The sequence below is a fragment of the Pseudophryne corroboree genome, unplaced genomic scaffold (genome assembly GCF_028390025.1).
Source record: "Pseudophryne corroboree isolate aPseCor3 unplaced genomic scaffold, aPseCor3.hap2 scaffold_1920, whole genome shotgun sequence".
In the NCBI taxonomy this organism is placed as follows: domain Eukaryota; kingdom Metazoa; phylum Chordata; class Amphibia; order Anura; family Myobatrachidae; genus Pseudophryne; species Pseudophryne corroboree.
This window is the reverse complement of record NW_026968560.1, coordinates 34,923-62,726: the sequence shown is the minus strand read 5'-3', so window position 1 is coordinate 62,726 and position 27,804 is coordinate 34,923. Positions and strand designations below refer to the sequence as shown.

At 45.3% G+C, this 27,804-nt stretch overlaps 4 protein-coding genes across 4 annotated transcripts; all 4 read right to left on the bottom strand.

Moving 5' to 3' along the window:
• Window positions 1–238: 238 nt before the first annotated feature.
• LOC135004347 (alpha/beta hydrolase domain-containing protein 17C-like) lies at window positions 239–3,319 on the bottom strand. The gene is made up of 3 exons (XM_063951808.1): window positions 2,799–3,319; window positions 1,946–2,125; window positions 239–458 (listed from the first exon to the last, which is right to left on the bottom strand). Exons 1-3 carry the CDS (start codon window positions 3,317–3,319, stop codon window positions 239–241), a joined length of 921 nt encoding a protein of 306 aa, XP_063807878.1.
• A 4,687-nt stretch (window positions 3,320–8,006) lies between these two features.
• On the bottom strand, window positions 8,007–11,087 carry LOC135004341 (alpha/beta hydrolase domain-containing protein 17C-like). The gene is made up of 3 exons (XM_063951801.1): window positions 10,567–11,087; window positions 9,714–9,893; window positions 8,007–8,226 (listed from the first exon to the last, which is right to left on the bottom strand). Exons 1-3 carry the CDS (start codon window positions 11,085–11,087, stop codon window positions 8,007–8,009), a joined length of 921 nt encoding a protein of 306 aa, XP_063807871.1.
• Window positions 11,088–15,784: 4,697 nt separating this feature from the next.
• On the bottom strand, window positions 15,785–18,865 carry LOC135004348 (alpha/beta hydrolase domain-containing protein 17C-like). The gene is made up of 3 exons (XM_063951809.1): window positions 18,345–18,865; window positions 17,492–17,671; window positions 15,785–16,004 (listed from the first exon to the last, which is right to left on the bottom strand). Exons 1-3 carry the CDS (start codon window positions 18,863–18,865, stop codon window positions 15,785–15,787), a joined length of 921 nt encoding a protein of 306 aa, XP_063807879.1.
• Window positions 18,866–23,347: 4,482 nt separating this feature from the next.
• On the bottom strand, window positions 23,348–26,428 carry LOC135004346 (alpha/beta hydrolase domain-containing protein 17C-like). The gene is made up of 3 exons (XM_063951807.1): window positions 25,908–26,428; window positions 25,055–25,234; window positions 23,348–23,567 (listed from the first exon to the last, which is right to left on the bottom strand). Exons 1-3 carry the CDS (start codon window positions 26,426–26,428, stop codon window positions 23,348–23,350), a joined length of 921 nt encoding a protein of 306 aa, XP_063807877.1.
• Between the last annotated feature and the right edge of the window lie 1,376 nt (window positions 26,429–27,804).

The window sequence follows — 27,804 nt, the reverse complement described above, 5'->3', positions numbered from 1 at the left end:
GAGACAACGCTATGGAAAAATAACACAGACACCCTTGAGTTAGTTCAGATTGGTGTATTGTAAGAGAGCATTAGGCATTATATATATGTCAGATCCTGGATGTTAGCTCCCTGCAGTCCATGGTCGATATCTTTGACTGATGGATCTGATGGATCTATAATGCACCTAGGTGGAATGTGCCATCGAGAGGTCTCAGTCCCCCGGATTAGATGGTACTTGTACAGGGGCGGTGGTGGATTCATATATTGGGCAGCTCCTGAGAGATGAATTTCTGGAGTCTCACTAGATATTGCCTGTGCTTATGTAAATCCGTGTGCCCTCCTCCTTCCACCCAGAGAGGCTTTACAGCAGTTGGGCAGCGCTCATACATTGTCAGCCCATGGCAGAAGTCCACAACCGCATCTTTAGTCCCATGGATGATGAGTACCGGGCAGGTGACCTTGGAGATTTTGTCGATGCTGCAAAGGACATGATACAAAGGGATTATACAACAGAAACAGCATGGAGCTATCACACATGTAAAACGGCCACTAAACATATAGAATGGAAATAATGCATCAGGTAACATGCAGAGCTGCTCATGTAGAAGGTCACATACAGGACTTTGGCAGAGCAATGTTGGACAATGAATCTACTGTTGGTAATGAGCCCAGTGCAATCTATTGACCTAATAAGCCAAAGTCATGCACAAGACTTCAACTTGTTTCTGTTATACAATACAAATAGGATGAAAGAGGAATAGTGCCGTATTTCCCATTTATAAGCAGCTATGATATATTGGGAGTAAAACCGGTGCCAGAGGTAACTTATCTGGGGATCCAGTGTTTAAGTTCTGCAGAAGTAGCCTCAATGTTGTACACACTCCCACTGCAGCTACGCCGGCTCCCGCAAACCGACAACTTGCTGCCTGTATGAGAAGACATTGAGGCGGCTGTAGTGAGGAGAGTGCGCAGACACCGGGGTCAATTGCTCACACAGGCAGAGCATTGCTCGCCAATGCGAGCATGCGAGATGAAGAGGGGCAGCAGTAGATGCAGGGTGTTACAAAACTGACAAGAGACACAGGGCCATAGCCCCCCAGAAAGGTTTCTGGTAGGGAATTATCCTGTTAGTTTTCCAATCAGAAAAGACTCATGTACTCTAATTGGATTAGCATTTGGTATAAGATGGGATGGGTTCAGTATGCTATCCCAGTGGTTGGGATACCGGTGGTCACATGACCGTCACCGGCATTCTGACATTGAAGATCGGTGGAGGGGGTAAGTGTTTTTACTCATCCCTAACCTAACCTCCCGGGTGTGGCAGCTAGGGCTAACTCCCTGGGGGTGGTGGCTAGGGATAACCCTTGGGGGGTTGGCAGCTAGGGCTAAACCCCCCCAGTGCCTAACTCTAATCACCGCGGGCCCTAACACTAAAGCTCTCCACTATACTTACCTTCAGTGGTCGGTATTCCAGTGCCTGTGTACCAAGTGGTGTTGGCATTCCGGCGTCGGTCACATGACCGCCGGCACCCCGTCCATTGGAATGCTGAAGACATCCCACTGGGATACACATACAAACTGATTGGGCCAACAGAGCTGGGGGTGTATTTACTAAAGTTCGATATTTATTAATTTCAAATTGAGAGAAATCAATCTAAATGGATGTTGCATTCCGGGGGATAAAACACACATTTACTAACATTGAAAAAAATATATAAAAAGATTATGTGTTAGTAAATGTGTGTTTTAGAACACAACATCCATCCAGATGGATCTCCAACAGATAAAAATTGATGGAAATGGACATTTAGTAGATATACCCCTGTTGTTTGCCTGCCAACGCGCACCTAGGGCCCAATTCAGTTATCCAGTACGTGGGCTGACCCTGGTACTGCTTGCTCCCAGCACATACTAAACCCCACAAGTAACCTACAGCTTAATATAAAAACACAGCAATGTCTTACTTGGTGAAGGCATCCCAACAGTAGGCCCTCCGGGCGTTAGGATAGCCCATCCGCACACCTGACATGAGCGCCCCGTGCAGTATTACTGCTGCACATTTGTAGCGCGTGGCAAGGTCAACTGCCGGTGCTGTCCCAATGCTCTCTCCATACAGGATGATATTTTCCGCCTGGACTCCATATCTGTAGAGATAAAGCAGAAAAATGATCAAACTCCAATTACATCACTTCTATTGTGGTTCCTTATGGGAAACTTGTATATAAAGGCTGGATATCTGAACTAGGTAAATGACTGGATAACTTATATGAGTGATAGGCAGTGTATGTGTGGAACAGGACTACATAGGTTATGCACATTTACCTAGTTCCAGTCAGCTAGGAACACTAAGGAGCTAGGGGAGGGGAGCGTCCAGTCACATTGGAAGGAAACCCCTCTATGCTGCTAGATAGAATGGGGAGCCCAATAATGCAACATACTCTTACAGCACAGTACATATGGCAGTGCGTCCTATGAGGCAGGAGAGCAGAGGAAAGTGTCACCCCCTGCTTCTGCAGTAGTTACATCCTTTGGCTAAGACCCTATAATGCCAGCGATATATACCCACTGTCTTTATGTAAGCAAGTCCCAATACACCAATTACATTTATACTGTATAACCAGTTCATGCGGGGAGAGGAGTATATAAACTAATAGGAGCACAATACACAGCATATACATTCACCCTACGTAGTAAATAGTAGCCCTTACTGTAGCATATCCCCCACATACATACAGGACACCCATACACCACATGCAGGGTGTCAGGCAGAGGCTGTGTGGGGGCTGGGGAAGACTCATACACCCCAATCATACATACCGGGTCCTCAGGGCGAGCCAAGCTGCCTCGATGTCTGCATATGCGTTCTTCTCGCTTGGCTTTCCGCTGCTCACCCCATAGCCGGAGTAGTCGTAGGAGAATATATTGCACTTGATCTTGGAGCCTAGGGCAAGGTAGCGTCTGCACATCTTGCCTAGGTCAACAGCACAGTCGTGAGAGTAGAGGAGTGTGTAGCGGCTCCCAGGGACGCAGCGGACGTACATACAGGCCAGGCTATTCCCCCGCTTGGTGGTACAGCGGAACATCTCTACAGCGTCCAGCTTCTGCTGGGAGTGTGGCCAGTTAGCCCCTTCTGATAGCTGCAGATTACATACGGGAGGTAGACAGATTGTGGGGTCCACCTGCTCATCCTGCGCCAGGTCCTGTGCTGGGGCTGCCTCAATCTCACGTAGCGTGTACGTAGGCTCCGGGGGGTGAAAGGCCAGTTTGGCAATAATGCAGTTCAGCCTAGGTGGGCAGCAAAAGATCGAAAACAGCCTCCTCCACGAGAGGCCGTACATCCTCAAAGAGGGGTGTTGGGCCCGGTCCTAACACTCTGGACACTGGGCAGTGATCTTATAATAATAGTTCTATATAAAATACTTAATATAGCTATTCTAATCTAATAGTAATAATTATAAATAAAAGCTTAACAGCTCTGATAAAGACGCGACTTCTCACACTGATGTCTGGGAAGCAACTATTCTCTCTGAGTAACATCCAAGTGGATATGAGGTTATGACACGATTGTGACATCACAGACACTACCTGTCCCTGACCAGGGCTGCATTGTGACATCACAGACACTACCTGTCCCTGACCAGGGCTGCAGCCTCAGCACCCAGCTGTCATTGTTACTGTATATTACTAGATTAGAGATGTATTGGTCATTACTATAACGTTTGTACATAATGTTTATCTATAGAATAAATGTAGCACACACATACTGTATATGAAATGTCACCTGTGTGATTATGGCCAAATATGTAGTGTGTATGGCTCCCTGCGCCCCTCACTTCTCCACCATTCCCTGATTGCAGGTAATCAGCGGAGGAGCGCACCAGCGCCTACCAGTGGCGTAACTAGAAATTTTTCTCCCCCAAGCCAAAAAATTCTTCGGCGCCCCCCCCCCCCCATCCCCCATAACTGGCACTATTAAAGTTATAAATATGCGCGCGCCTTCGTCGCGCGCCGCAAAATAGGGTGTGTGGCTTCGTTGGGATGGGCGTGGCTTCACATAAAGGGGCATGGCATTGCAGGAAAAGACTACGTTATACCCCAGTTTTCCAACCTGCACGCCCAGACGTTAGCCACCACTGGAAAGAAAAATAATCCTGATTCATGCCCCTTACATTATTTGTAATTTTTCCTCCTTATAGTAATGCCCAGTATACATTATGCCACATACTGCAATGGCCCTTAGACATTATGCCACACACAATAATGCACATGACACAATATGCACACACCATAATGCCCCCGACACATTATGCCACACACCGTAATGCCCCGGACACATTATGACAGGAATCGCAATGCCCGTTATACATTATGCTACACACTGCAATGCCCCTGATACATTATACCACATACCACAATGCCCGTGATACAGTATACAACACACCGTAATGCCTGACACATTATGACAGGAATCGCAATGCCCGTTATACATTATGCTACACACTGCAATGCCCCTGATACATTATACCACATACCACAATGCCCGTGATATAGTATACAACACACCGTAATGCCTGACACATACCGCAATGCCCGTTATACCCTATGCTACACACCGCAATGCCCGTTATACATTATGCCACACTGCAATGACCCTGAGACATTATACCACAATGCCCGTGATACAGTATGCCACACACCGTAATGCCTGTGACACATTATGACACACACCGCAATGTCCGTGATACATTATGCCACACACCGTAATGCCCATTACACATTAAGTCCTACAGTAAGGCTTCTAATTACTTTTAAATTACCTGCTCGTTGCCAGGGGTTTTCATGCTCAGGGTGTCATTCTCGTTGCCAGGGGTATCATGCACTGGGTGTCATGCTCGTTGCCAGGTGTTTCATGCACTGGGTGTCATGCTCGTTGCCAGGTGTTTCATGCACTGGGTGTCATGCTCGTTGCCAGGGGTTTCATGCACTGGGTGTCATGCTCGTTGCCAGGGGTTTCATGCACTGGGTGTCATGCCCGTTGCTAGGGGGTAGTGCTTGTTGCTAGGGCTGTGCTCCCAGTGCCACATATGTCCTCAGTGCCAGATATTACCCCACGGTGCCAGGTACTCACATGACCCCAGTGCACAATATAGCCCCCCCCCCCCCTATGTGCCAGGTACACATATACCCCCCCAGTGCCACATATGCCCCCAGTGCCAGATATTCCCCCTCAGTGCCACATATGCCCCCAGTGCCAGATATCCCCCCCCCAGTGCCACATATGCCCCCAGTGCCAGCTATTCCCCCCCCAGTGCCAGATATGCTCCCAGTGCCAGATTCCCCCAACCCCCAGTGCCACATATGCCCCCAGTGCCAGATATTTCCCCCCAGTGCCATATATGCCCCCTCCCCCGCCGCCGCTGCTCCCCCGCTGGTTTGTGTTGGAGGGACACGGAGGGCACAGCGCGCGCCTCTCCTGTGTCCCTCCTGCATCATCTCCGGCGGCCGCGGGTCTAATAAACGAAGTGCCGTTCGTGAGCTCTGATTGGCTCACGAACCGGCACTTCTTCTTTTAGACCCGCGGCCGCCGGAGATGATGCAGGAGGGACACAGGAGAGGCGCGCGCTGTGCCCTCCGTGTCCCTCCAACACGGCAGGGAGGGTTAGTAGGAGCAGATTGACATGCGGACGCTCGTCCGCATGTCAATCTGTGCTAAATCAGTGGCGCCCCCGCAGCCCCTCGCCCCCAAGCCACCGCGAGGGCTGCGGGGGCAGTAGTTACGCCACTGGCGCCTACTTCCATATATTACGCACCCATCCTTAGTCATGGCACATAATGATTACACGTTCCATATAATGCTATAGCATAACTGAGTCAGTACCAGTTATATTACAGCAATTCACATCGTTCCACTGTAATTTTTAAAACAATCCTAGAGGGCTTACTAACAATAGATTCCATGTATAGCACTCAACCTTTATATACATAATATTATTATAAGGGCCCGGTCTACAGTATCTATCTACAGTATTTATCTATATTCATATCTACAGTATCTATCTTCATATCTACAGTTATCTATCTATCTATCTATCTATCTATCTATCTTCATATCTACAGTTTCTATCTATATTCATATCTACATTATCTATCTTCATATCTACAGTTATCTATCTATCTATCTATCTATCTTCATATCTACAGTATCTATCTATCTGTCTATCTATCTATCTATCTATCTATCTTCATATCTACAGTATCTATCTTCATATCTACAGTATCCTATCTATCTTACTATCTTCATATCTACAGTATCTATCTATCTATCTATCTATCTATCTATCTATCTATCTATCTATCTATCTATCTATCTATCCATCTTCATATCTACAGTCTCTATCTATCTATCTATCTATCTATCTATCTATCTATCTATCTATCTTTCTTTCTTCATATCTACCATTTCTATCTATATTCATATCTACAGTATCTATCTATCTATCTATCTATCTATCTATCTATCTATCTATCTATCTATCTATCTATCTATCTATCTATCTATCTATCTATCTATCTTCATATCTACATTATCTATCTATCTATCTATCTATCTATCTATCTATCTATCTATCTATCTATCTATCTATCTATCTATCTTCATATTTACAGTTTCTATCTATATTCATATTTACAGTTTCTATCTATCTATCTATCTATCTATCTATCTATCTATCTATCTATCTATCTATCTATCTATCTATCTTCATATCTACAATTTCTATCTATATTCATATCTACAGTATCTATCTTCATATCTACAGTTATCTATCTATCTATCTATCTATCTATCTATCTATCTATCTATCTATCTAAATTGCTCTACTGTCTTAGCCTCTACCACCTCTGATGGGAGGCTAGTCCACTTGTCCAATACCCTTTCTGTGAAGTAATTTTTTCTCAAATTTCCCCTGAATCCCTCCCCCCATCCAAATGTAATAGCCTCTCCTCTGATAGTCTGACACAGGGAGGGGACTATCACCCCGATCTATAACAGTAGTATACAGTATCTGTATTAATCAGGAGTCTGTCTCCCCAGTTACTTATTGAATTTATTTAATCTCCATATACTCCAGGCAGGTGATAATTTCTGCCCTCAATAGAAGATCATTTATTTCACGGCCGCTTATTACAAACCTCTACTGAGAGATACCGCACTTACTGATACTAATATATCAGCAGTATATCACCCTGGCACCAGCCCCCTCCATCTAACTCTTATTAGGTAGCAGTTACATAAATATGCACATCAGTGTGATATCACGCACTAACGGTGGGGCAGATGTGGGGGTGCGGAGGCCTGCTCCAGGGCTTAGTAACTGCTGTTACTCCAGTCTATGTACATTTGGTAGGATGAATATGGTGCGTCATCTCACTTGTATAAATGCAGCACAGCAGATGAATATAGTTATACAGATGCATATTTATACTAGTCCTAGTGGTATCTCTGTCAGTTATTCTATGGCAGGTCTAGATATTTTCCTTAGCAACTGTAGCTAACTGTAGTTCATATTCTTTTATTGGAGCTGTCTGTTCCTATGCACAATGGTTCTGCACCCGTACATCAGAACACAGCTATGGACAGTGAGGGATCCTGTGGCTTGGACAGATAATGTTGCTCAGCACACCTCTCCTCCTGAGATTATGTGATATTTGGCAACCTTCTATGGGGCCTATTTATCATTGTATATTCGCAGCTATATCCCCCATGCTTACAGCTTGTGTTCCTGAATGAGACAACGCTATGGAAAAATAACACAGACACCCTTGAGTTAGTTCAGATTGGTGTATTGTAAGAGAGCATTAGGCATTATATATATGTCAGATCCTGGATGTTAGCTCCCTGCAGTCCATGGTCGATATCTTTGACTGATGGATCTGATGGATCTATAATGCACCTAGGTGGAATGTGCCATCGAGAGGTCTCAGTCCCCCGGATTAGATGGTACTTGTACAGGGGCGGTGGTGGATTCATATATTGGGCAGCTCCTGAGAGATGAATTTCTGGAGTCTCACTAGATATTGCCTGTGCTTATGTAAATCCGTGTGCCCTCCTCCTTCCACCCAGAGAGGCTTTACAGCAGTTGGGCAGCGCTCATACATTGTCAGCCCATGGCAGAAGTCCACAACCGCATCTTTAGTCCCATGGATGATGAGTACCGGGCAGGTGACCTTGGAGATTTTGTCGATGCTGCAAAGGACATGATACAAAGGGATTATACAACAGAAACAGCATGGAGCTATCACACATGTAAAACGGCCACTAAACATATAGAATGGAAATAATGCATCAGGTAACATGCAGAGCTGCTCATGTAGAAGGTCACATACAGGACTTTGGCAGAGCAATGTTGGACAATGAATCTACTGTTAGTAATGAGCCCAGTGCAATCTATTGACCTAATAAGCCAAAGTCATGCACAAGACTTCAACTTGTTTCTGTTATACAATACAAATAGGATGAAAGAGGAATAGTGCCGTATTTCCCATTTATAAGCAGCTATGATATATTGGGAGTAAAACCGGTGCCAGAGGTAACTTATCTGGGGATCCAGTGTTTAAGTTCTGCAGAAGTAGCCTCAATGTTGTACACACTCCCACTGCAGCTACGCCGGCTCCCGCAAACCGACAACTTGCTGCCTGTATGAGAAGACATTGAGGCGGCTGTAGTGAGGAGAGTGCGCAGACACCGGGGTCAATTGCTCACACAGGCAGAGCATTGCTCGCCAATGCGAGCATGCGAGATGAAGAGGGGCAGCAGTAGATGCAGGGTGTTACAAAACTGACAAGAGACACAGGGCCATAGCCCCCCAGAAAGGTTTCTGGTAGGGAATTATCCTGTTAGTTTTCCAATCAGAAAAGACTCATGTACTCTAATTGGATTAGCATTCGGTATAAGATGGGATGGGTTCAGTATGCTATCCCAGTGGTTGGGATACCGGTGGTCACATGACCGTCACCGGCATTCTGACATTGAAGATCGGTGGAGGGGGTAAGTGTTTTTACTCATCCCTACCCTAACCTCCCGGGTGTGGCAGCTAGGGCTAACTCCCTGGGGGTGGTGGCTAGGGATAACCCTTGGGGGGTTGGCAGCTAGGGCTAAACCCCCCCAGTGCCTAACTCTAATCACCGCGGGCCCTAACACTAAAGCTCTCCACTATACTTACCTTCAGTGGTCGGTATTCCAGTGCCTGTGTACCAAGTGGTGTTGGCATTCCGGCGTCGGTCACATGACCGCCGGCACCCCGTCCATTGGAATGCTGAAGACATCCCACTGGGATACACATACAAACTGATTGGGCCAACAGAGCTGGGGGTGTATTTACTAAAGTTCGATATTTATTAATTTCAAATTGAGAGAAATCAATCTAAATGGATGTTGCATTCCGGGGGATAAAACACACATTTACTAACATTGAAAAAAATATATAAAAAGATTATGTGTTAGTAAATGTGTGTTTTAGAACACAACATCCATCCAGATGGATCTCCAACAGATAAAAATTGATGGAAATGGACATTTAGTAGATATACCCCTGTTGTTTGCCTGCCAACGCGCACCTAGGGGCCAATTCAGTTATCCAGTACGTGGGCTGACCCTGGTACTGCTTGCTCCCAGCACATACTAAACCCCACAAGTAACCTACAGCTTAATATAAAAACACAGCAATGTCTTACTTGGTGAAGGCATCCCAACAGTAGGCCCTCCGGGCGTTAGGATAGCCCATCCGCACACCTGACATGAGCGCCCCGTGCAGTATTACTGCTGCACATTTGTAGCGCGTGGCAAGGTCAACTGCCGGTGCTGTCCCAATGCTCTCTCCATACAGGATGATATTTTCCGCCGGGACTCCATATCTGTAGAGATAAAGCAGAAAAATGATCAAACTCCAATTACATCACTTCTATTGTGGTTCCTTATGGGAAACTTGTATATAAAGGCTGGATATCTGAACTAGGTAAATGACTGGATAACTTATATGAGTGATAGGCAGTGTATGTGTGGAACAGGACTACATAGGTTATGCACATTTACCTAGTTCCAGTCAGCTAGGAACACTAAGGAGCTAGGGGAGGGGAGCGTCCAGTCACATTGGAAGGAAACCCCTCTATGCTGCTAGATAGAATGGGGAGCCCAATAATGCAACATACTCTTACAGCACAGTACATATGGCAGTGCGTCCTATGAGGCAGGAGAGCAGAGGAAAGTGTCACCCCCTGCTTCTGCAGTAGTTACATCCTTTGGCTAAGACCCTATAATGCCAGCAATATATACCCACTGTCTTTATGTAAGCAAGTCCCAATACACCGATTACATTTATACTGTATAACCAGTTCATGCGGGGAGAGGAGTATATAAACTAATAGGAGCACAATACACAGCATATACATTCACCCTACGTAGTAAATAGTAGCCCTTACTGTAGCATATCCCCCACATACATACAGGACACCCATACACCACATGCAGGGTGTCAGGCAGAGGCTGTGTGGGGGCTGGGGAAGACTCATGCACCCCAATCATACATACCGGGTCCTCAGGGCGAGCCAAGCTGCCTCGATGTCTGCATATGCGTTCTTCTCGCTTGGCTTTCCGCTGCTCACCCCATAGCCGGAGTAGTCGTAGGAGAATATATTGCACTTGATCTTGGAGCCTAGGGCAAGGTAGCGTCTGCACGTCTTGCCTAGGTCAACAGCACAGTCGTGAGAGCAGAGGAGTGTGTAGCGGCTCCCAGGGACGCAGCGGACGTACATACAGGCCAGGCTATTCCCCCGCTTGGTGGTACAGCGGAACATCTCTACAGCGTCCAGCTTCTGCTGGGAGTGTGGCCAGTTAGCCCCTTCTGATAGCTGCAGATTACATACGGGAGGTAGACAGATTGTGGGGTCCACCTGCTCATCCTGCGCCAGGTCCTGTGCTGGGGCTGCCTCAATCTCACGTAGCGTGTACGTAGGCTCCGGGGGGTGAAAGGCCAGTTTGGCAATAATGCAGTTCAGCCTAGGTGGGCAGCAAAAGATCGAAAACAGCCTCCTCCACGAGAGGCCGTACATCCTAAAAGAGGGGTGTTGGGCCCGGTCCTAACACTCTGGACACTGGGCAGTGATCTTATAATAATAGTTCTATATAAAATACTTAATATAGCTATTCTAATCTAATAGTAATAATTATAAATAAAAGCTTAACAGCTCTGATAAAGACGCGACTTCTCACACTGATGTCTGGGAAGCAACTATTCTCTCTGAGTAACATCCAAGTGGATATGAGGTTATGACACGATTGTGACATCACAGACACTACCTGTCACTGACCAGGGCTGCATTGTGACATCACAGACACTACCTGTCCCTGACCAGGGCTGCAGCCTCAGCACCCAGCTGTCATTGTTACTGTATATTACTAGATTAGAGATGTATTGGTCATTACTATAACGTTTGTACATAATGTTTATCTATAGAATAAATGTAGCACACACATACTGTATATGAAATGTCACCTGTGTGATTATGGCCAAATATGTAGTGTGTATGGCTCCCTGCGCCCCTCACTTCTCCACCATTCCCTGATTGCAGGTAATCAGCGGAGGAGCGCACCAGCGCCTACCAGTGGCGTAACTAGAAATTTTTCTCCCCCAAGCCAAAAAATTCTTCGGCGCCCCCCCCCCCCCCCCATCCCCCATAACTGGCACTATTAAAGTTATAAATATGCGCGCGCCTTCGTCGCGCGCCGCAAAATAGGGTGTGTGGCTTCGTTGGGATGGGCGTGGCTTCACATAAAGGGGCATGGCATTGCAGGAAAAGACTACGTTATACCCCAGTTTTCCAACCTGCACGCCCAGACGTTAGCCACCACTGGAAAGAAAAATATTCCTGATTCATGCCCCTTACATTATTTGTAATTTTTCCTCCTTATAGTAATGCCCAGTATACATTATGCCACATACTGCAATGGCCCTTAGACATTATGCCACACACAATAATGCACATGACACAATATGCACACACCATAATGCCCCCGACACATTATGCCACACACCGTAATGCCCCGGACACATTATGACAGGAATCGCAATGCCCGTTATACATTATGCTACACACTGCAATGCCCCTGATACATTATACCACATACCACAATGCCCGTGATATAGTATACAACACACCGTAATGCCTGACACATTATGACAGGAATCGCAATGCCCGTTATACATTATGCTACACACTGCAATGCCCCTGATACATTATACCACATACCACAATGCCCGTGATATAGTATACAACACACCGTAATGTCTGACACATACCGCAATGCCCGTTATACCCTATGCTACACACCGCAATGCCCGTTATACATTATGCCACACTGCAATGACCCTGAGACATTATACCACAATGCCCGTGATACAGTATGCCACACACCGTAATGCCTGTGACACATTATGACACACACCGCAATGTCCGTGATACATTATGCCACACACCGTAATGCCCATTACACATTAAGTCCTACAGTAAGGCTTCTAATTACTTTAAAATTACCTGCTCATTGCCAGGGGTTTTCATGCTCAGGGTGTCATTCTCGTTGCCAGGGGTATCATGCACTGGGTGTCATGCTCGTTGCCAGGTGTTTCATGCACTGGGTGTCATGCTCGTTGCCAGGTGTTTCATGCACTGGGTGTCATGCTCGTTGCCAGGGGTTTCATGCACTGGGTGTCATGCTCGTTGCCAGGGGTTTCATGCACTGGGTGTCATGCTCGTTGCTAGGGGGTAGTGCTTGTTGCTAGGGCTGTGCTCCCAGTGCCACATATGTCCCCAGTGCCAGATATTACCCCACGGTGCCAGGTACTCACATGACCCCAGGGCACAATATAGCCCCCCCCCCCCTATGTGCCAGGTACACATATACCCCCCCAGTGCCACATATGCCCCCAGTGCCAGATATTCCCCCTCAGTGCCACATATGCCCCCAGTGCCAGATATCCCCCCCCCAGTGCCACATATGCCCCCAGTGCCAGCTATTCCCCCCCCAGTGCCAGATATGCTCCCAGTGCCAGATTCCCCCAACCCCCAGTGCCACATATGCCCCCAGTGCCAGATATTTCCCCCCAGTGCCATATATGCCCCCTCCCCCGCCGCCGCTGCTCCCCCGCTGGTTTGTGTTGGAGGGACACGGAGGGCACAGCGCGCGCCTCTCCTGTGTCCCTCCTGCATCATCTCCGGCGGCCGCGGGTCTAATAAACGAAGTGCCGTTCGTGAGCTCTGATTGGCTCACGAACCGGCACTTCTTCTTTTAGACCCGCGGCCGCCGGAGATGATGCAGGAGGGACACAGGAGAGGCGCGCGCTGTGCCCTCCGTGTCCCTCCAACACGGCAGGGAGGGTTAGTAGGAGCAGATTGACATGCGGACGCTCGTCCGCATGTCAATCTGTGCTAAATCAGTGGCGCCCCCGCAGCCCCTCGCCCCCAAGCCACCGCGAGGGCTGCGGGGGCAGTAGTTACGCCACTGGCGCCTACTTCCATATATTACGCACCCATCCTTAGTCATGGCACATAATGATTACACGTTCCATATAATGCTATAGCATAACTGAGTCAGTACCAGTTATATTACAGCAATTCACATCGTTCCACTGTAATTTTTAAAACAATCCTAGAGGGCTTACTAACAATAGATTCCATGTATAGCACTCAACCTTTATATACATAATATTATTATAAGGGCCCGGTCTACAGTATCTATCTACAGTATTTATCTATATTCATATCTACAGTATCTATCTTCATATCTACAGTTATCTATCTATCTATCTATCTATCTATCTATCTATCTATCTATCTTCATATCTACAGTTTCTATCTATATTCATATCTACATTATCTATCTTCATATCTACAGTTATCTATCTATCTATCTATCTATCTATCTATCTATCTATCTATCTATCTTCATATCTACAGTATCTATCTATCTATCTATCTATCTATCTATCTATCTTCATATCTACAGTATCTATCTTCATATCTACAGTATCCTATCTATCTTACTATCTTCATATCTACAGTATCTATCTATCTATCTATCTATCTATCTATCTATCTATCTATCTATCTATCTATCTATCTTCATATCTACAGTCTCTATCTATCTATCTATCTATCTATCTATCTATCTATCTATCTATCTATCTATCTATCTATCTTTCTTCATATCTACCATTTCTATCTATATTCATATCTACAGTATCTGTGTATCTATCTATCTATCTATCTATCTATCTATCTATCTATCTATCTATCTATCTATCTATCTTCATATCTACATTATCTATCTATCTATCTATCTATCTATCTATCTATCTATCTATCTATCTATCTATCTATCTATCTTCATATTTACAGTTTCTATCTATATTCATATTTGCAGTTTCTATCTATCTATCTATCTATCTATCTATCTATCTATCTATCTATCTATCTATCTATCTATCTATCTATCTTCATATCTACAATTTCTATCTATATTCATATCTACAGTATCTATCTTCATATCTACAGTTATCTATCTATCTATCTATCTATCTATCTATCTATCTATCTAAATTGCTCTACTGTCTTAGCCTCTACCACCTCTGATGGGAGGCTAGTCCACTTGTCCAATACCCTTTCTGTGAAGTAATTTTTTCTCAAATTTCCCCTGAATCCCTCCCCCCATCCAAATGTAATAGCCTCTCCTCTGATAGTCTGACACAGGGAGGGGACTATCACCCCGATCTATAACAGTAGTATACAGTATCTGTATTAATCAGGAGTCTGTCTCCCCAGTTACTTATTGAATTTATTTAATCTCCATATACTCCAGGCAGGTGATAATTTCTGCCCTCAATAGAAGATCATTTATTTCACGGCCGCTTATTACAAACCTCTACTGAGAGATACCGCACTTACTGATACTAATATATCAGCAGTATATCACCCTGGCACCAGCCCCCTCCATCTAACTCTTATTAGGTAGCAGTTACATAAATATGCACATCAGTGTGATATCACGCACTAACGGTGGGGCAGATGTGGGGGTGCGGAGGCCTGCTCCAGGGCTTAGTAACTGCTGTTACTCCAGTCTATGTACATTTGGTAGGATGAATATGGTGCGTCATCTCACTTGTATAAATGCAGCACAGCAGATGAATATAGTTATACAGATGCATATTTATACTAGTCCTAGTGGTATCTCTGTCAGTTATTCTATGGCAGGTCTAGATATTTTCCTTAGCAACTGTAGCTAACTGTAGTTCATATTCTTTTATTGGAGCTGTCTGTTCCTATGCACAATGGTTCTGCACCCGTACATCAGAACACAGCTATGGACAGTGAGGGATCCTGTGGCTTGGACAGATAATGTTGCTCAGCACACCTCTCCTCCTGAGATTATGTGATATTTGGCAACCTTCTATGGGGCCTATTTATCATTGTATATTCGCAGCTATATCCCCCATGCTTACAGCTTGTGTTCCTGAATGAGACAACGCTATGGAAAAATAACACAGACACCCTTGAGTTAGTTCAGATTGGTGTATTGTAAGAGAGCATTAGGCATTATATATATGTCAGATCCTGGATGTTAGCTCCCTGCAGTCCATGGTCGATATCTTTGACTGATGGATCTGATGGATCTATAATGCACCTAGGTGGAATGTGCCATCGAGAGGTCTCAGTCCCCCGGATTAGATGGTACTTGTACAGGGGCGGTGGTGGATTCATATATTGGGCAGCTCCTGAGAGATGAATTTCTGGAGTCTCACTAGATATTGCCTGTGCTTATGTAAATCCGTGTGCCCTCCTCCTTCCACCCAGAGAGGCTTTACAGCAGTTGGGCAGCGCTCATACATTGTCAGCCCATGGCAGAAGTCCACAACCGCATCTTTAGTCCCATGGATGATGAGTACCGGGCAGGTGACCTTGGAGATTTTGTCGATGCTGCAAAGGACATGATACAAAGGGATTATACAACAGAAACAGCATGGAGCTATCACACATGTAAAACGGCCACTAAACATATAGAATGGAAATAATGCATCAGGTAACATGCAGAGCTGCTCATGTAGAAGGTCACATACAGGACTTTGGCAGAGCAATGTTGGACAATGAATCTACTGTTAGTAATGAGCCCAGTGCAATCTATTGACCTAATAAGCCAAAGTCATGCACAAGACTTCAACTTGTTTCTGTTATACAATACAAATAGGATGAAAGAGGAATAGTGCCGTATTTCCCATTTATAAGCAGCTATGATATATTGGGAGTAAAACCGGTGCCAGAGGTAACTTATCTGGGGATCCAGTGTTTAAGTTCTGCAGAAGTAGCCTCAATGTTGTACACACTCCCACTGCAGCTACGCCGGCTCCCGCAAACCGACAACTTGCTGCCTGTATGAGAAGACATTGAGGCGGCTGTAGTGAGGAGAGTGCGCAGACACCGGGGTCAATTGCTCACACAGGCAGAGCATTGCTCGCCAATGCGAGCATGCGAGATGAAGAGGGGCAGCAGTAGATGCAGGGTGTTACAAAACTGACAAGAGACACAGGGCCATAGCCCCCCAGAAAGGTTTCTGGTAGGGAATTATCCTGTTAGTTTTCCAATCAGAAAAGACTCATGTACTCTAATTGGATTAGCATTCGGTATAAGATGGGATGGGTTCAGTATGCTATCCCAGTGGTTGGGATACCGGTGGTCACATGACCGTCACCGGCATTCTGACATTGAAGATCGGTGGAGGGGGTAAGTGTTTTTACTCATCCCTACCCTAACCTCCCGGGTGTGGCAGCTAGGGCTAACTCCCTGGGGGTGGTGGCTAGGGATAACCCTTGGGGGGTTGGCAGCTAGGGCTAAACCCCCCCAGTGCCTAACTCTAATCACCGCGGGCCCTAACACTAAAGCTCTCCACTATACTTACCTTCAGTGGTCGGTATTCCAGTGCCTGTGTACCAAGTGGTGTTGGCATTCCGGCGTCGGTCACATGACCGCCGGCACCCCGTCCATTGGAATGCTGAAGACATCCCACTGGGATACACATACAAACTGATTGGGCCAACAGAGCTGGGGGTGTATTTACTAAAGTTCGATATTTATTAATTTCAAATTGAGAGAAATCAATCTAAATGGATGTTGCATTCCGGGGGATAAAACACACATTTACTAACATTGAAAAAAATATATAAAAAGATTATGTGTTAGTAAATGTGTGTTTTAGAACACAACATCCATCCAGATGGATCTCCAACAGATAAAAATTGATGGAAATGGACATTTAGTAGATATACCCCTGTTGTTTGCCTGCCAACGCGCACCTAGGGGCCAATTCAGTTATCCAGTACGTGGGCTGACCCTGGTACTGCTTGCTCCCAGCACATACTAAACCCCACAAGTAACCTACAGCTTAATATAAAAACACAGCAATGTCTTACTTGGTGAAGGCATCCCAACAGTAGGCCCTCCGGGCGTTAGGATAGCCCATCCGCACACCTGACATGAGCGCCCCGTGCAGTATTACTGCTGCACATTTGTAGCGCGTGGCAAGGTCAACTGCCGGTGCTGTCCCAATGCTCTCTCCATACAGGATGATATTTTCCGCCGGGACTCCATATCTGTAGAGATAAAGCAGAAAAATTATCAAACTCCAATTACATCACTTCTATTGTGGTTCCTTATGGGAAACTTGTATATAAAGGCTGGATATCTGAACTAGGTAAATGACTGGATAACTTATATGAGTGATAGGCAGTGTATGTGTGGAACAGGACTACATAGGTTATGCACATTTACCTAGTTCCAGTCAGCTAGGAACACTAAGGAGCTAGGGGAGGGGAGCGTCCAGTCACATTGGAAGGAAACCCCTCTATGCTGCTAGATAGAATGGGGAGCCCAATAATGCAACATACTCTTACAGCACAGTACATATGGCAGTGCGTCCTATGAGGCAGGAGAGCAGAGGAAAGTGTCACCCCCTGCTTCTGCAGTAGTTACATCCTTTGGCTAAGACCCTATAATGCCAGCAATATATACCCACTGTCTTTATGTAAGCAAGTCCCAATACACCGATTACATTTATACTGTATAACCAGTTCATGCGGGGAGAGGAGTATATAAACTAATAGGAGCACAATACACAGCATATACATTCACCCTACGTAGTAAATAGTAGCCCTTACTGTAGCATATCCCCCACATACATACAGGACACCCATACACCACATGCAGGGTGTCAGGCAGAGGCTGTGTGGGGGCTGGGGAAGACTCATACACCCCAATCATACATACCGGGTCCTCAGGGCGAGCCAAGCTGCCTCGATGTCTGCATATGTGTTCTTCTCGCTTGGCTTTCCGCTGCTCACCCCATAGCCGGAGTAGTCGTAGGAGAATATATTGCACTTGATCTTGGAGCCTAGGGCAAGGTAGCGTCTGCACATCTTGCCTAGGTCAACAGCACAGTCGTGAGAGTAGAGGAGTGTGTAGCGGCTCCCAGGGACGCAGCGGACGTACATACAGGCCAGGCTATTCCCCCGCTTGGTGGTACAGCGGAACATCTCTACAGCGTCCAGCTTCTGCTGGGAGTGTGGCCAGTTAGCCCCTTCTGATAGCTGCAGATTACATACGGGAGGTAGACAGATTGTGGGGTCCACCTGCTCATCCTGCGCCAGGTCCTGTGCTGGGGCTGCCTCAATCTCACGTAGCGTGTACGTAGGCTCCGGGGGGTGAAAGGCCAGTTTGGCAATAATGCAGTTCAGCCTAGGTGGGCAGCAAAAGATCGAAAACAGCCTCCTCCACGAGAGGCCGTACATCCTCAAAGAGGGGTGTTGGGCCCGGTCCTAACACTCTGGACACTGGGCAGTGATCTTATAATAATAGTTCTATATAAAATACTTAATATAGCTATTCTAATCTAATAGTAATAATTATAAATAAAAGCTTAACAGCTCTGATAAAGACGCGACTTCTCACACTGATGTCTGGGAAGCAACTATTCTCTCTGAGTAACATCCAAGTGGATATGAGGTTATGACACGATTGTGACATCACAGACACTACCTGTCACTGACCAGGGCTGCATTGTGACATCACAGACACTACCTGTCCCTGACCAGGGCTGCAGCCTCAGCACCCAGCTGTCATTGTTACTGTATATTACTAGATTAGAGATGTATTGGTCATTACTATAACGTTTGTACATAATGTTTATCTATAGAATAAATGTAGCACACACATACTGTATATGAAATGTCACCTGTGTGATTATGGCCAAATATGTAGTGTGTATGGCTCCCTGCGCCCCTCACTTCTCCACCATTCCCTGATTGCAGGTAATCAGCGGAGGAGCGCACCAGCGCCTACCAGTGGCGTAACTAGAAATTTTTCTCCCCCAAGCCAAAAAATTCTTCGGCGCCCCCCCCCCCCCATCCCCCATAACTGGCACTATTAAAGTTATAAATATGCGCGCGCCTTCGTCGCTTGCCGCAAAATAGGGTGTGTGGCTTCGTTGGGATGGGCGTGGCTTCACATAAAGGGGCATGGCATTGCAGGAAAAGACTACGTTATACCCCAGTTTTCCAACCTGCACGCCCAGACGTTAGCCACCACTGGAAAGAAAAATAATCCTGATTCATGCCCCTTACATTATTTGTAATTTTTCCTCCTTATAGTAATGCCCAGTATACATTATGCCACATACTGCAATGGCCCTTAGACATTATGCCACACACAATAATGCACATGACACAATATGCACACACCATAATGCCCCCGACACATTATGCCACACACCGTAATGCCCCGGACACATTATGACAGGAATCGCAATGCCCGTTATACATTATGCTACACACTGCAATGCCCCTGATACATTATACCACATACCACAATGCCCGTGATATAGTATACAACACACCGTAATGCCTGACACATTATGACAGGAATCGCAATGCCCGTTATACATTATGCTACACACTGCAATGCCCCTGATACATTATACCACATACCACAATGCCCGTGATATAGTATACAACACACCGTAATGCCTGACACATACCGCAATGCCCGTTATACCCTATGCTACACACCGCAATGCCCGTTATACATTATGCCACACTGCAATGACCCTGAGACATTATACCACAATGCCCGTGATACAGTATGCCACACACCGTAATGCCTGTGACACATTATGACACACACCGCAATGTCCGTGATACATTATGCCACACACCGTAATGCCCATTACACATTAAGTCCTACAGTAAGGCTTCTAATTACTTTTAAATTACCTGCTCGTTGCCAGGGGTTTTCATGCTCAGGGTGTCATTCTCGTTGCCAGGGGTATCATGCACTGGGTGTCATGCTCGTTGCCAGGTGTTTCATGCACTGGGTGTCATGCTCGTTGCCAGGTGTTTCATGCACTGGGTGTCATGCTCGTTGCCAGGGGTTTCATGCACCGGGTGTCATGCTCGTTGCCAGGGGTTTCATGCACTGGGTGTCATGCTCGTTGCTAGGGGGTAGTGCTTGTTGCTAGGGCTGTGCTCCCAGTGCCACATATGTCCCCAGTGCCAGATATTACCCCACGGTGCCAGGTACTCACATGACACCAGTGCACAATATAGCCCCCCCCCCCCCTATGTGCCAGGTACACATATACCCCCCCAGTGCCACATATGCCCCCAGTGCCAGATATTCCCCCTCAGTGCCACATATGCCCCCAGTGCCAGATATCCCCCCCCCCAGTGCCACATATGCCCCCAGTGCCAGCTATTCCCCCCCAGTGCCAGATATGCTCCCAGTGCCAGATTCCCCCAACCCCCAGTGCCACATATCCCCCCAGTGCCATATATGCCCCCTCCCCCACCGCCGCTGCTCCCCCGCTGGTTTGTGTTGGAGGGACACGGAGGGCACAGCGCGCGCCTCTCCTGTGTCCCTCCTGCATCATCTCCGGCGGCCGCGGGTCTAATAAACGAAGTGCCGTTCGTGAGCTCTGATTGGCTCACGAACCGGCACTTCTTCTTTTAGACCCGCGGCCGCCGGAGATGATGCAGGAGGGACACAGGAGTGGCGCGCGCTGTGCCCTCCGTGTCCCTCCAACACGGCAGGGAGGGTTAGTAGGAGCACTGGCGCCTACTTCCATATATTACGCACCCATCCTTAGTCATGGCACATAATGATTACACGTTCCATATAACGCTATAGCATAACTGAGTCAGTACCAGTTATATTACAGCAATTCACATCGTTCCACTGTAATTTTTAAAACAATCCTAGAGGGCTTATTAACAATAGATTCCATGTATAGCACTCAACCTTTATATACATAATATTATTATAAGGGCCCGGTCTACAGTATCTATCTACAGTATTTATCTATATTCATATCTACAGTATCTATCTTCATATCTACAGTTATCTATCTATCTATCTATCTATCTATCTATCTATCTATCTATCTATCTATCTATCTATCTATCTATCTATCTTCATATCTACAGTTTCTATCTATATTCATATCTACATTATCTATCTTCATATCTACAGTTATCTATCTATCTTCTTATCTACAGTATCTATCTATCTATCTATCTATCTTCATATCTACAGTATCTATCTTCATATCTACAGTATCCTATCTATCTTACTATCTTCATATCTACAGTATCTATCTATCTATCTATCTATCTATCTATCTCTATCTATCTATCTTCATATCTACAGTCTCTATCTATCTATCTATCTATCTATCTATCTTTCTTCCTTCATATCTACCATTTCTATCTATATTCATATCTACAGTATCTGTGTATCTATCTATCTATCTATCTATCTATCTATCTATCTATCTATCTATCTATCTATCTATCTATCTTCATATCTACATTATCTATCTATCTATCTATCTATCTATCTATCTTCATATTTACAGTTTCTATCTATATTCATATTTACAGTTTCTATCTATCTATCTATCTATCTATCTATCTATCTATCTATCTATCTATCTATCTATCTATCTATCTATCTTCATATCTACAATTTCTATCTATATTCATATCTACAGTATCTATCTTCATATCTACAGTTATCTATCTATCTATCTATCTATCTATCTATCTATCTATCTATCTATCTAAATTGCTCTACTGTCTTAGCCTCTACCACCTCTGATGGGAGGCTAGTCCACTTGTCCAATACCCTTTCTGTGAAGTAATTTTTTCTCAAATTTCCCCTGAATCCCTCCCCCCATCCAAATGTAATAGCCTCTCCTCTGATAGTCTGACACAGGGAGGGGACTATCACCCCGATCTATAACAGTAGTATACAGTATCTGTATTAATCAGGAGTCTGTCTCCCCAGTTACTTATTGAATTTATTTAATCTCCATATACTCCAGGCAGGTGATAATTTCTGCCCTCAATAGAAGATCATTTATTTCACGGCCGCTTATTACAAACCTCTACTGAGAGATACCGCACTTACTGATACTAATATATCAGCAGTATATCACCCTGGCACCAGCCCCCTCCATCTAACTCTTATTAGGTAGCAGTTACATAAATATGCACATCAGTGTGATATCACGCACTAACGGTGGGGCAGATGTGGGGGTGCGGAGGCCTGCTCCAGGGCTTAGTAACTGCTGTTACTCCAGTCTATGTACATTTGGTAGGATGAATATGGTGCGTCATCTCACTTGTATAAATGCAGCACAGCAGATGAATATAGTTATACAGATGCATATTTATACTAGTCCTAGTGGTATCTCTGTCAGTTATTCTATGGCAGGTCTAGATATTTTCCTTAGCAACTGTAGCTAACTGTAGTTCATATTCTTTTATTGGAGCTGTCTGTTCCTATGCACAATGGTTCTGCACCCGTACATCAGAACACAGCTATGGACAGTGAGGGATCCTGTGGCTTGGACAGATAATGTTGCTCAGCACACCTCTCCTCCTGAGATTATGTGATATTTGGCAACCTTCTATGGGGCCTATTTATCATTGTATATTCGCAGCTATATCCCCCATGCTTACAGCTTGTGTTCCTGAATGAGACAACGCTATGGAAAAATAACACAGACACCCTTGAGTTAGTTCAGATTGGTGTATTGTAAGAGAGCATTAGGCATTATATATATGTCAGATCCTGGATGTTAGCTCCCTGCAGTCCATGGTCGATATCTTTGACTGATGGATCTGATGGATCTATAATGCACCTAGGTGGAATGTGCCATCGAGAGGTCTCAGTCCCCCGGATTAGATGGTACTTGTACAGGGGCGGTGGTGGATTCATATATTGGGCAGCTCCTGAGAGATGAATTTCTGGAGTCTCACTAGATATTGCCTGTGCTTATGTAAATCCGTGTGCCCTCCTCCTTCCACCCAGAGAGGCTTTACAGCAGTTGGGCAGCGCTCATACATTGTCAGCCCATGGCAGAAGTCCACAACCGCATCTTTAGTCCCATGGATGATGAGTACCGGGCAGGTGACCTTGGAGATTTTGTCGATGCTGCAAAGGACATGATACAAAGGGATTATACAACAGAAACAGCATGGAGCTATCACACATGTAAAACGGCCACTAAACATATAGAATGGAAATAATGCATCAGGTAACATGCAGAGCTGCTCATGTAGAAGGTCACATACAGGACTTTGGCAGAGCAATGTTGGACAATGAATCTACTGTTGGTAATGAGCCCAGTGCAATCTATTGACCTAATAAGCCAAAGTCATGCACAAGACTTCAACTTGTTTCTGTTATACAATACAAATAGGATGAAAGAGGAATAGTGCCGTATTTCCCATTTATAAGCAGCTATGATATATTGGGAGTAAAACCGGTGCCAGAGGTAACTTATCTGGGGATCCAGTGTTTAAGTTCTGCAGAAGTAGCCTCAATGTTGTACACACTCCCACTGCAGCTACGCCGGCTCCCGCAAACCGACAACTTGCTGCCTGTATGAGAAGACATTGAGGCGGCTGTAGTGAGGAGAGTGCGCAGACACCGGGGTCAATTGCTCACACAGGCAGAGCATTGCTCGCCAATGCGAGCATGCGAGATGAAGAGGGGCAGCAGTAGATGCAGGGTGTTACAAAACTGACAAGAGACACAGGGCCATAGCCCCCCAGAAAGGTTTCTGGTAGGGAATTATCCTGTTAGTTTTCCAATCAGAAAAGACTCATGTACTCTAATTGGATTAGCATTCGGTATAAGATGGGATGGGTTCAGTATGCTATCCCAGTGGTTGGGATACCGGTGGTCACATGACCGTCACCGGCATTCTGACATTGAAGATCGGTGGAGGGGGTAAGTGTTTTTACTCATCCCTACCCTAACCTCCCGGGGGTGGCAGCTAGGGCTAACTCCCTGGGGGTGGTGGCTAGGGATAACCCTTGGGGGGTTGGCAGCTAGGGCTAAACCCCCCCAGTGCCTAACTCTAATCACCGCGGGCCCTAACACTAAAGCTCTCCACTATACTTACCTTCAGTGGTCGGTATTCCAGTGCCTGTGTACCAAGTGGTGTTGGCATTCCGGCGTCGGTCACATGACCGCCGGCACCCCGTCCATTGGAATGCTGAAGACATCCCACTGGGATACACATACAAACTGATTGGGCCAACAGAGCTGGGGGTGTATTTACTAAAGTTCGATATTTATTAATTTCAAATTGAGAGAAATCAATCTAAATGGATGTTGCATTCCGGGGGATAAAACACACATTTACTAACATTGAAAAAAATATATAAAAAGATTATGTGTTAGTAAATGTGTGTTTTAGAACACAACATCCATCCAGATGGATCTCCAACAGATAAAAATTGATGGAAATGGACATTTAGTAGATATACCCCTGTTGTTTGCCTGACAAAGCGCACCTAGGGGCCAATTCAGTTATCCAGTACGTGGGCTGACCCTGGTACTGCTTGCTCCCAGCACATACTAAACCCCACAAGTAACCTACAGCTTAATATAAAAACACAGCAATGTCTTACTTGGTGAAGGCATCCCAACAGTAGGCCCTCCGGGCGTTAGGATAGCCCATCCGCACACCTGACATGAGCGCCCCGTGCAGTATTACTGCTGCACATTTGTAGCGCGTGGCAAGGTCAACTGCCGGTGCTGTCCCAATGCTCTCTCCATACAGGATGATATTTTCCGCCGGGACTCCATATCTGTAGAGATAAAGCAGAAAAATTATCAAACTCCAATTACATCACTTCTATTGTGGTTCCTTATGGGAAACTTGTATATAAAGGCTGGATATCTGAACTAGGTAAATGACTGGATAACTTATATGAGTGATAGGCAGTGTATGTGTGGAACAGGACTACATAGGTTATGCACATTTACCTAGTTCCAGTCAGCTAGGAACACTAAGGAGCTAGGGGAGGGGAGCGTCCAGTCACATTGGAAGGAAACCCCTCTATGCTGCTAGATAGAATGGGGAGCCCAATAATGCAACATACTCTTACAGCACAGTACATATGGCAGTGCGTCCTATGAGGCAGGAGAGCAGAGGAAAGTGTCACCCCCTGCTTCTGCAGTAGTTACATCCTTTGGCTAAGACCCTATAATGCCTGAAATATATACCCACTGTCTTTATGTAAGCAAGTCCCAATACACCGATTACATTTATACTGTATAACCAGTTCATGCGGGGAGAGGAGTATATAAACTAATAGGAGCACAATACACAGCATATACATTCACCCTACGTAGTAAATAGTAGCCCTTACTGTAGCATATCCCCCACATACATACAGGACACCCATACACCACATGCAGGGTGTCAGGCAGAGGCTGTGTGGGGGCTGGGGAAGACTCATACACCCCAATCATACATACCGGGTCCTCAGGGCGAGCCAAGCTGCCTCGATGTCTGCATATGCGTTCTTCTCGCTTGGCTTTCCGCTGCTCACCCCATAGCCGGAGTAGTCGTAGGAGAATATATTGCACTTGATCTTGGAGCCTAGGGCAAGGTAGCGTCTGCACATCTTGCCTAGGTCAACAGCACAGTCGTGAGAGTAGAGGAGTGTGTAGCGGCTCCCAGGGACGCAGCGGACGTACATACAGGCCAGGCTATTCCCCCGCTTGGTGGTACAGCGGAACATCTCTACAGCGTCCAGCTTCTGCTGGGAGTGTGGCCAGTTAGCCCCTTCTGATAGCTGCAGATTACATACGGGAGGTAGACAGATTGTGGGGTCCACCTGCTCATCCTGCGCCAGGTCCTGTGCTGGGGCTGCCTCAATCTCACGTAGCGTGTACGTAGGCTCCGGGGGGTGAAAGGCCAGTTTGGCAATAATGCAGTTCAGCCTAGGTGGGCAGCAAAAGATCGAAAACAGCCTCCTCCACGAGAGGCCGTACATCCTCAAAGAGGGGTGTTGGGCCCGGTCCTAACACTCTGGACACTGGGCAGTGATCTTATTATAATAGTTCTATATAAAATACTTAATATAGCTATTCTAATCTAATAGTAATAATTATAAATAAAAGCTTAACAGCTCTGATAAAGACGCGACTTCTCACACTGATGTCTGGGAAGCAACTATTCTCTCTGAGTAACATCCAAGTGGATATGAGGTTATGACACGATTGTGACATCACAGACACTACCTGTCACTGACCAGGGCTGCATTGTGACATCACAGACACTACCTGTCCCTGACCAGGGCTGCAGCCTCAGCACCCAGCTGTCATTGTTACTGTATATTACTAGATTAGAGATGTATTGGTCATTACTATAACGTTTGTACATAATGTTTATCTATAGAATAAATGTAGCACACACATACTGTATATGAAATGTCACCTGTGTGATTATGGCCAAATATGTAGTGTGTATGGCTCCCTGCGCCCCTCACTTCTCCACCATTCCCTGATTGCAGGTAATCAGCGGAGGAGCGCACCAGCGCCTACTTCCATATATTACGCATCCATCCTTAGTCATGGCACATAATGATTACACGTTCCATATAACGCTATAGCATAACTGAGTCAGTACCAGTTATATTACAGCAATTCACATCGTTCCACTGTAATTTTTAGAACAATCCTAGAGGGCTTATTAACAATAGATTCCATGTATAGCACTCAACCTTTATATACATAATATTATTATAAGGGCCCGGTCTACAGTATCTATCTACAGTATTTATCTATATTCATATCTACAGTATCTATCTTCATATCTACAGTTATCTATCTATCTATCTATCTATCTATCTTCATATCTACAGTTTCTATCTATATTCATATCTACATTATCTATCTTCATATCTACAGTTATCTATCTATCATCTATCTATCTATCTATCTATCTATCTATCTATCTATCTATCTATCTATCTATCTATCTATCTATCTATCTATCTATCTATCTTCATATCTACAGTATCTATCTATCTATCTATCTATCTATCTATCTATCTATCTATCTATCTATCTATCTATCTATCTATCTATCTATCTATCATCTATCTTCATATCTACAGTATCTATCTTCATATCTACAGTATCCTATCTATCTTACTATCTTCATATCTACAGTATCTATCTATCTATCTATCTATCTATCTATCTATCTATCTATCTATCTATCTATCTATCTATCTATCTTCATATCTACAGTCTCTATCTATCTATCTATCTATCTATCTATCTATCTATCTATCTATCTATCTTTCTTCATATCTACCATTTCTATCTATATTCATATCTACAGTATCTGTGTATCTATCTATCT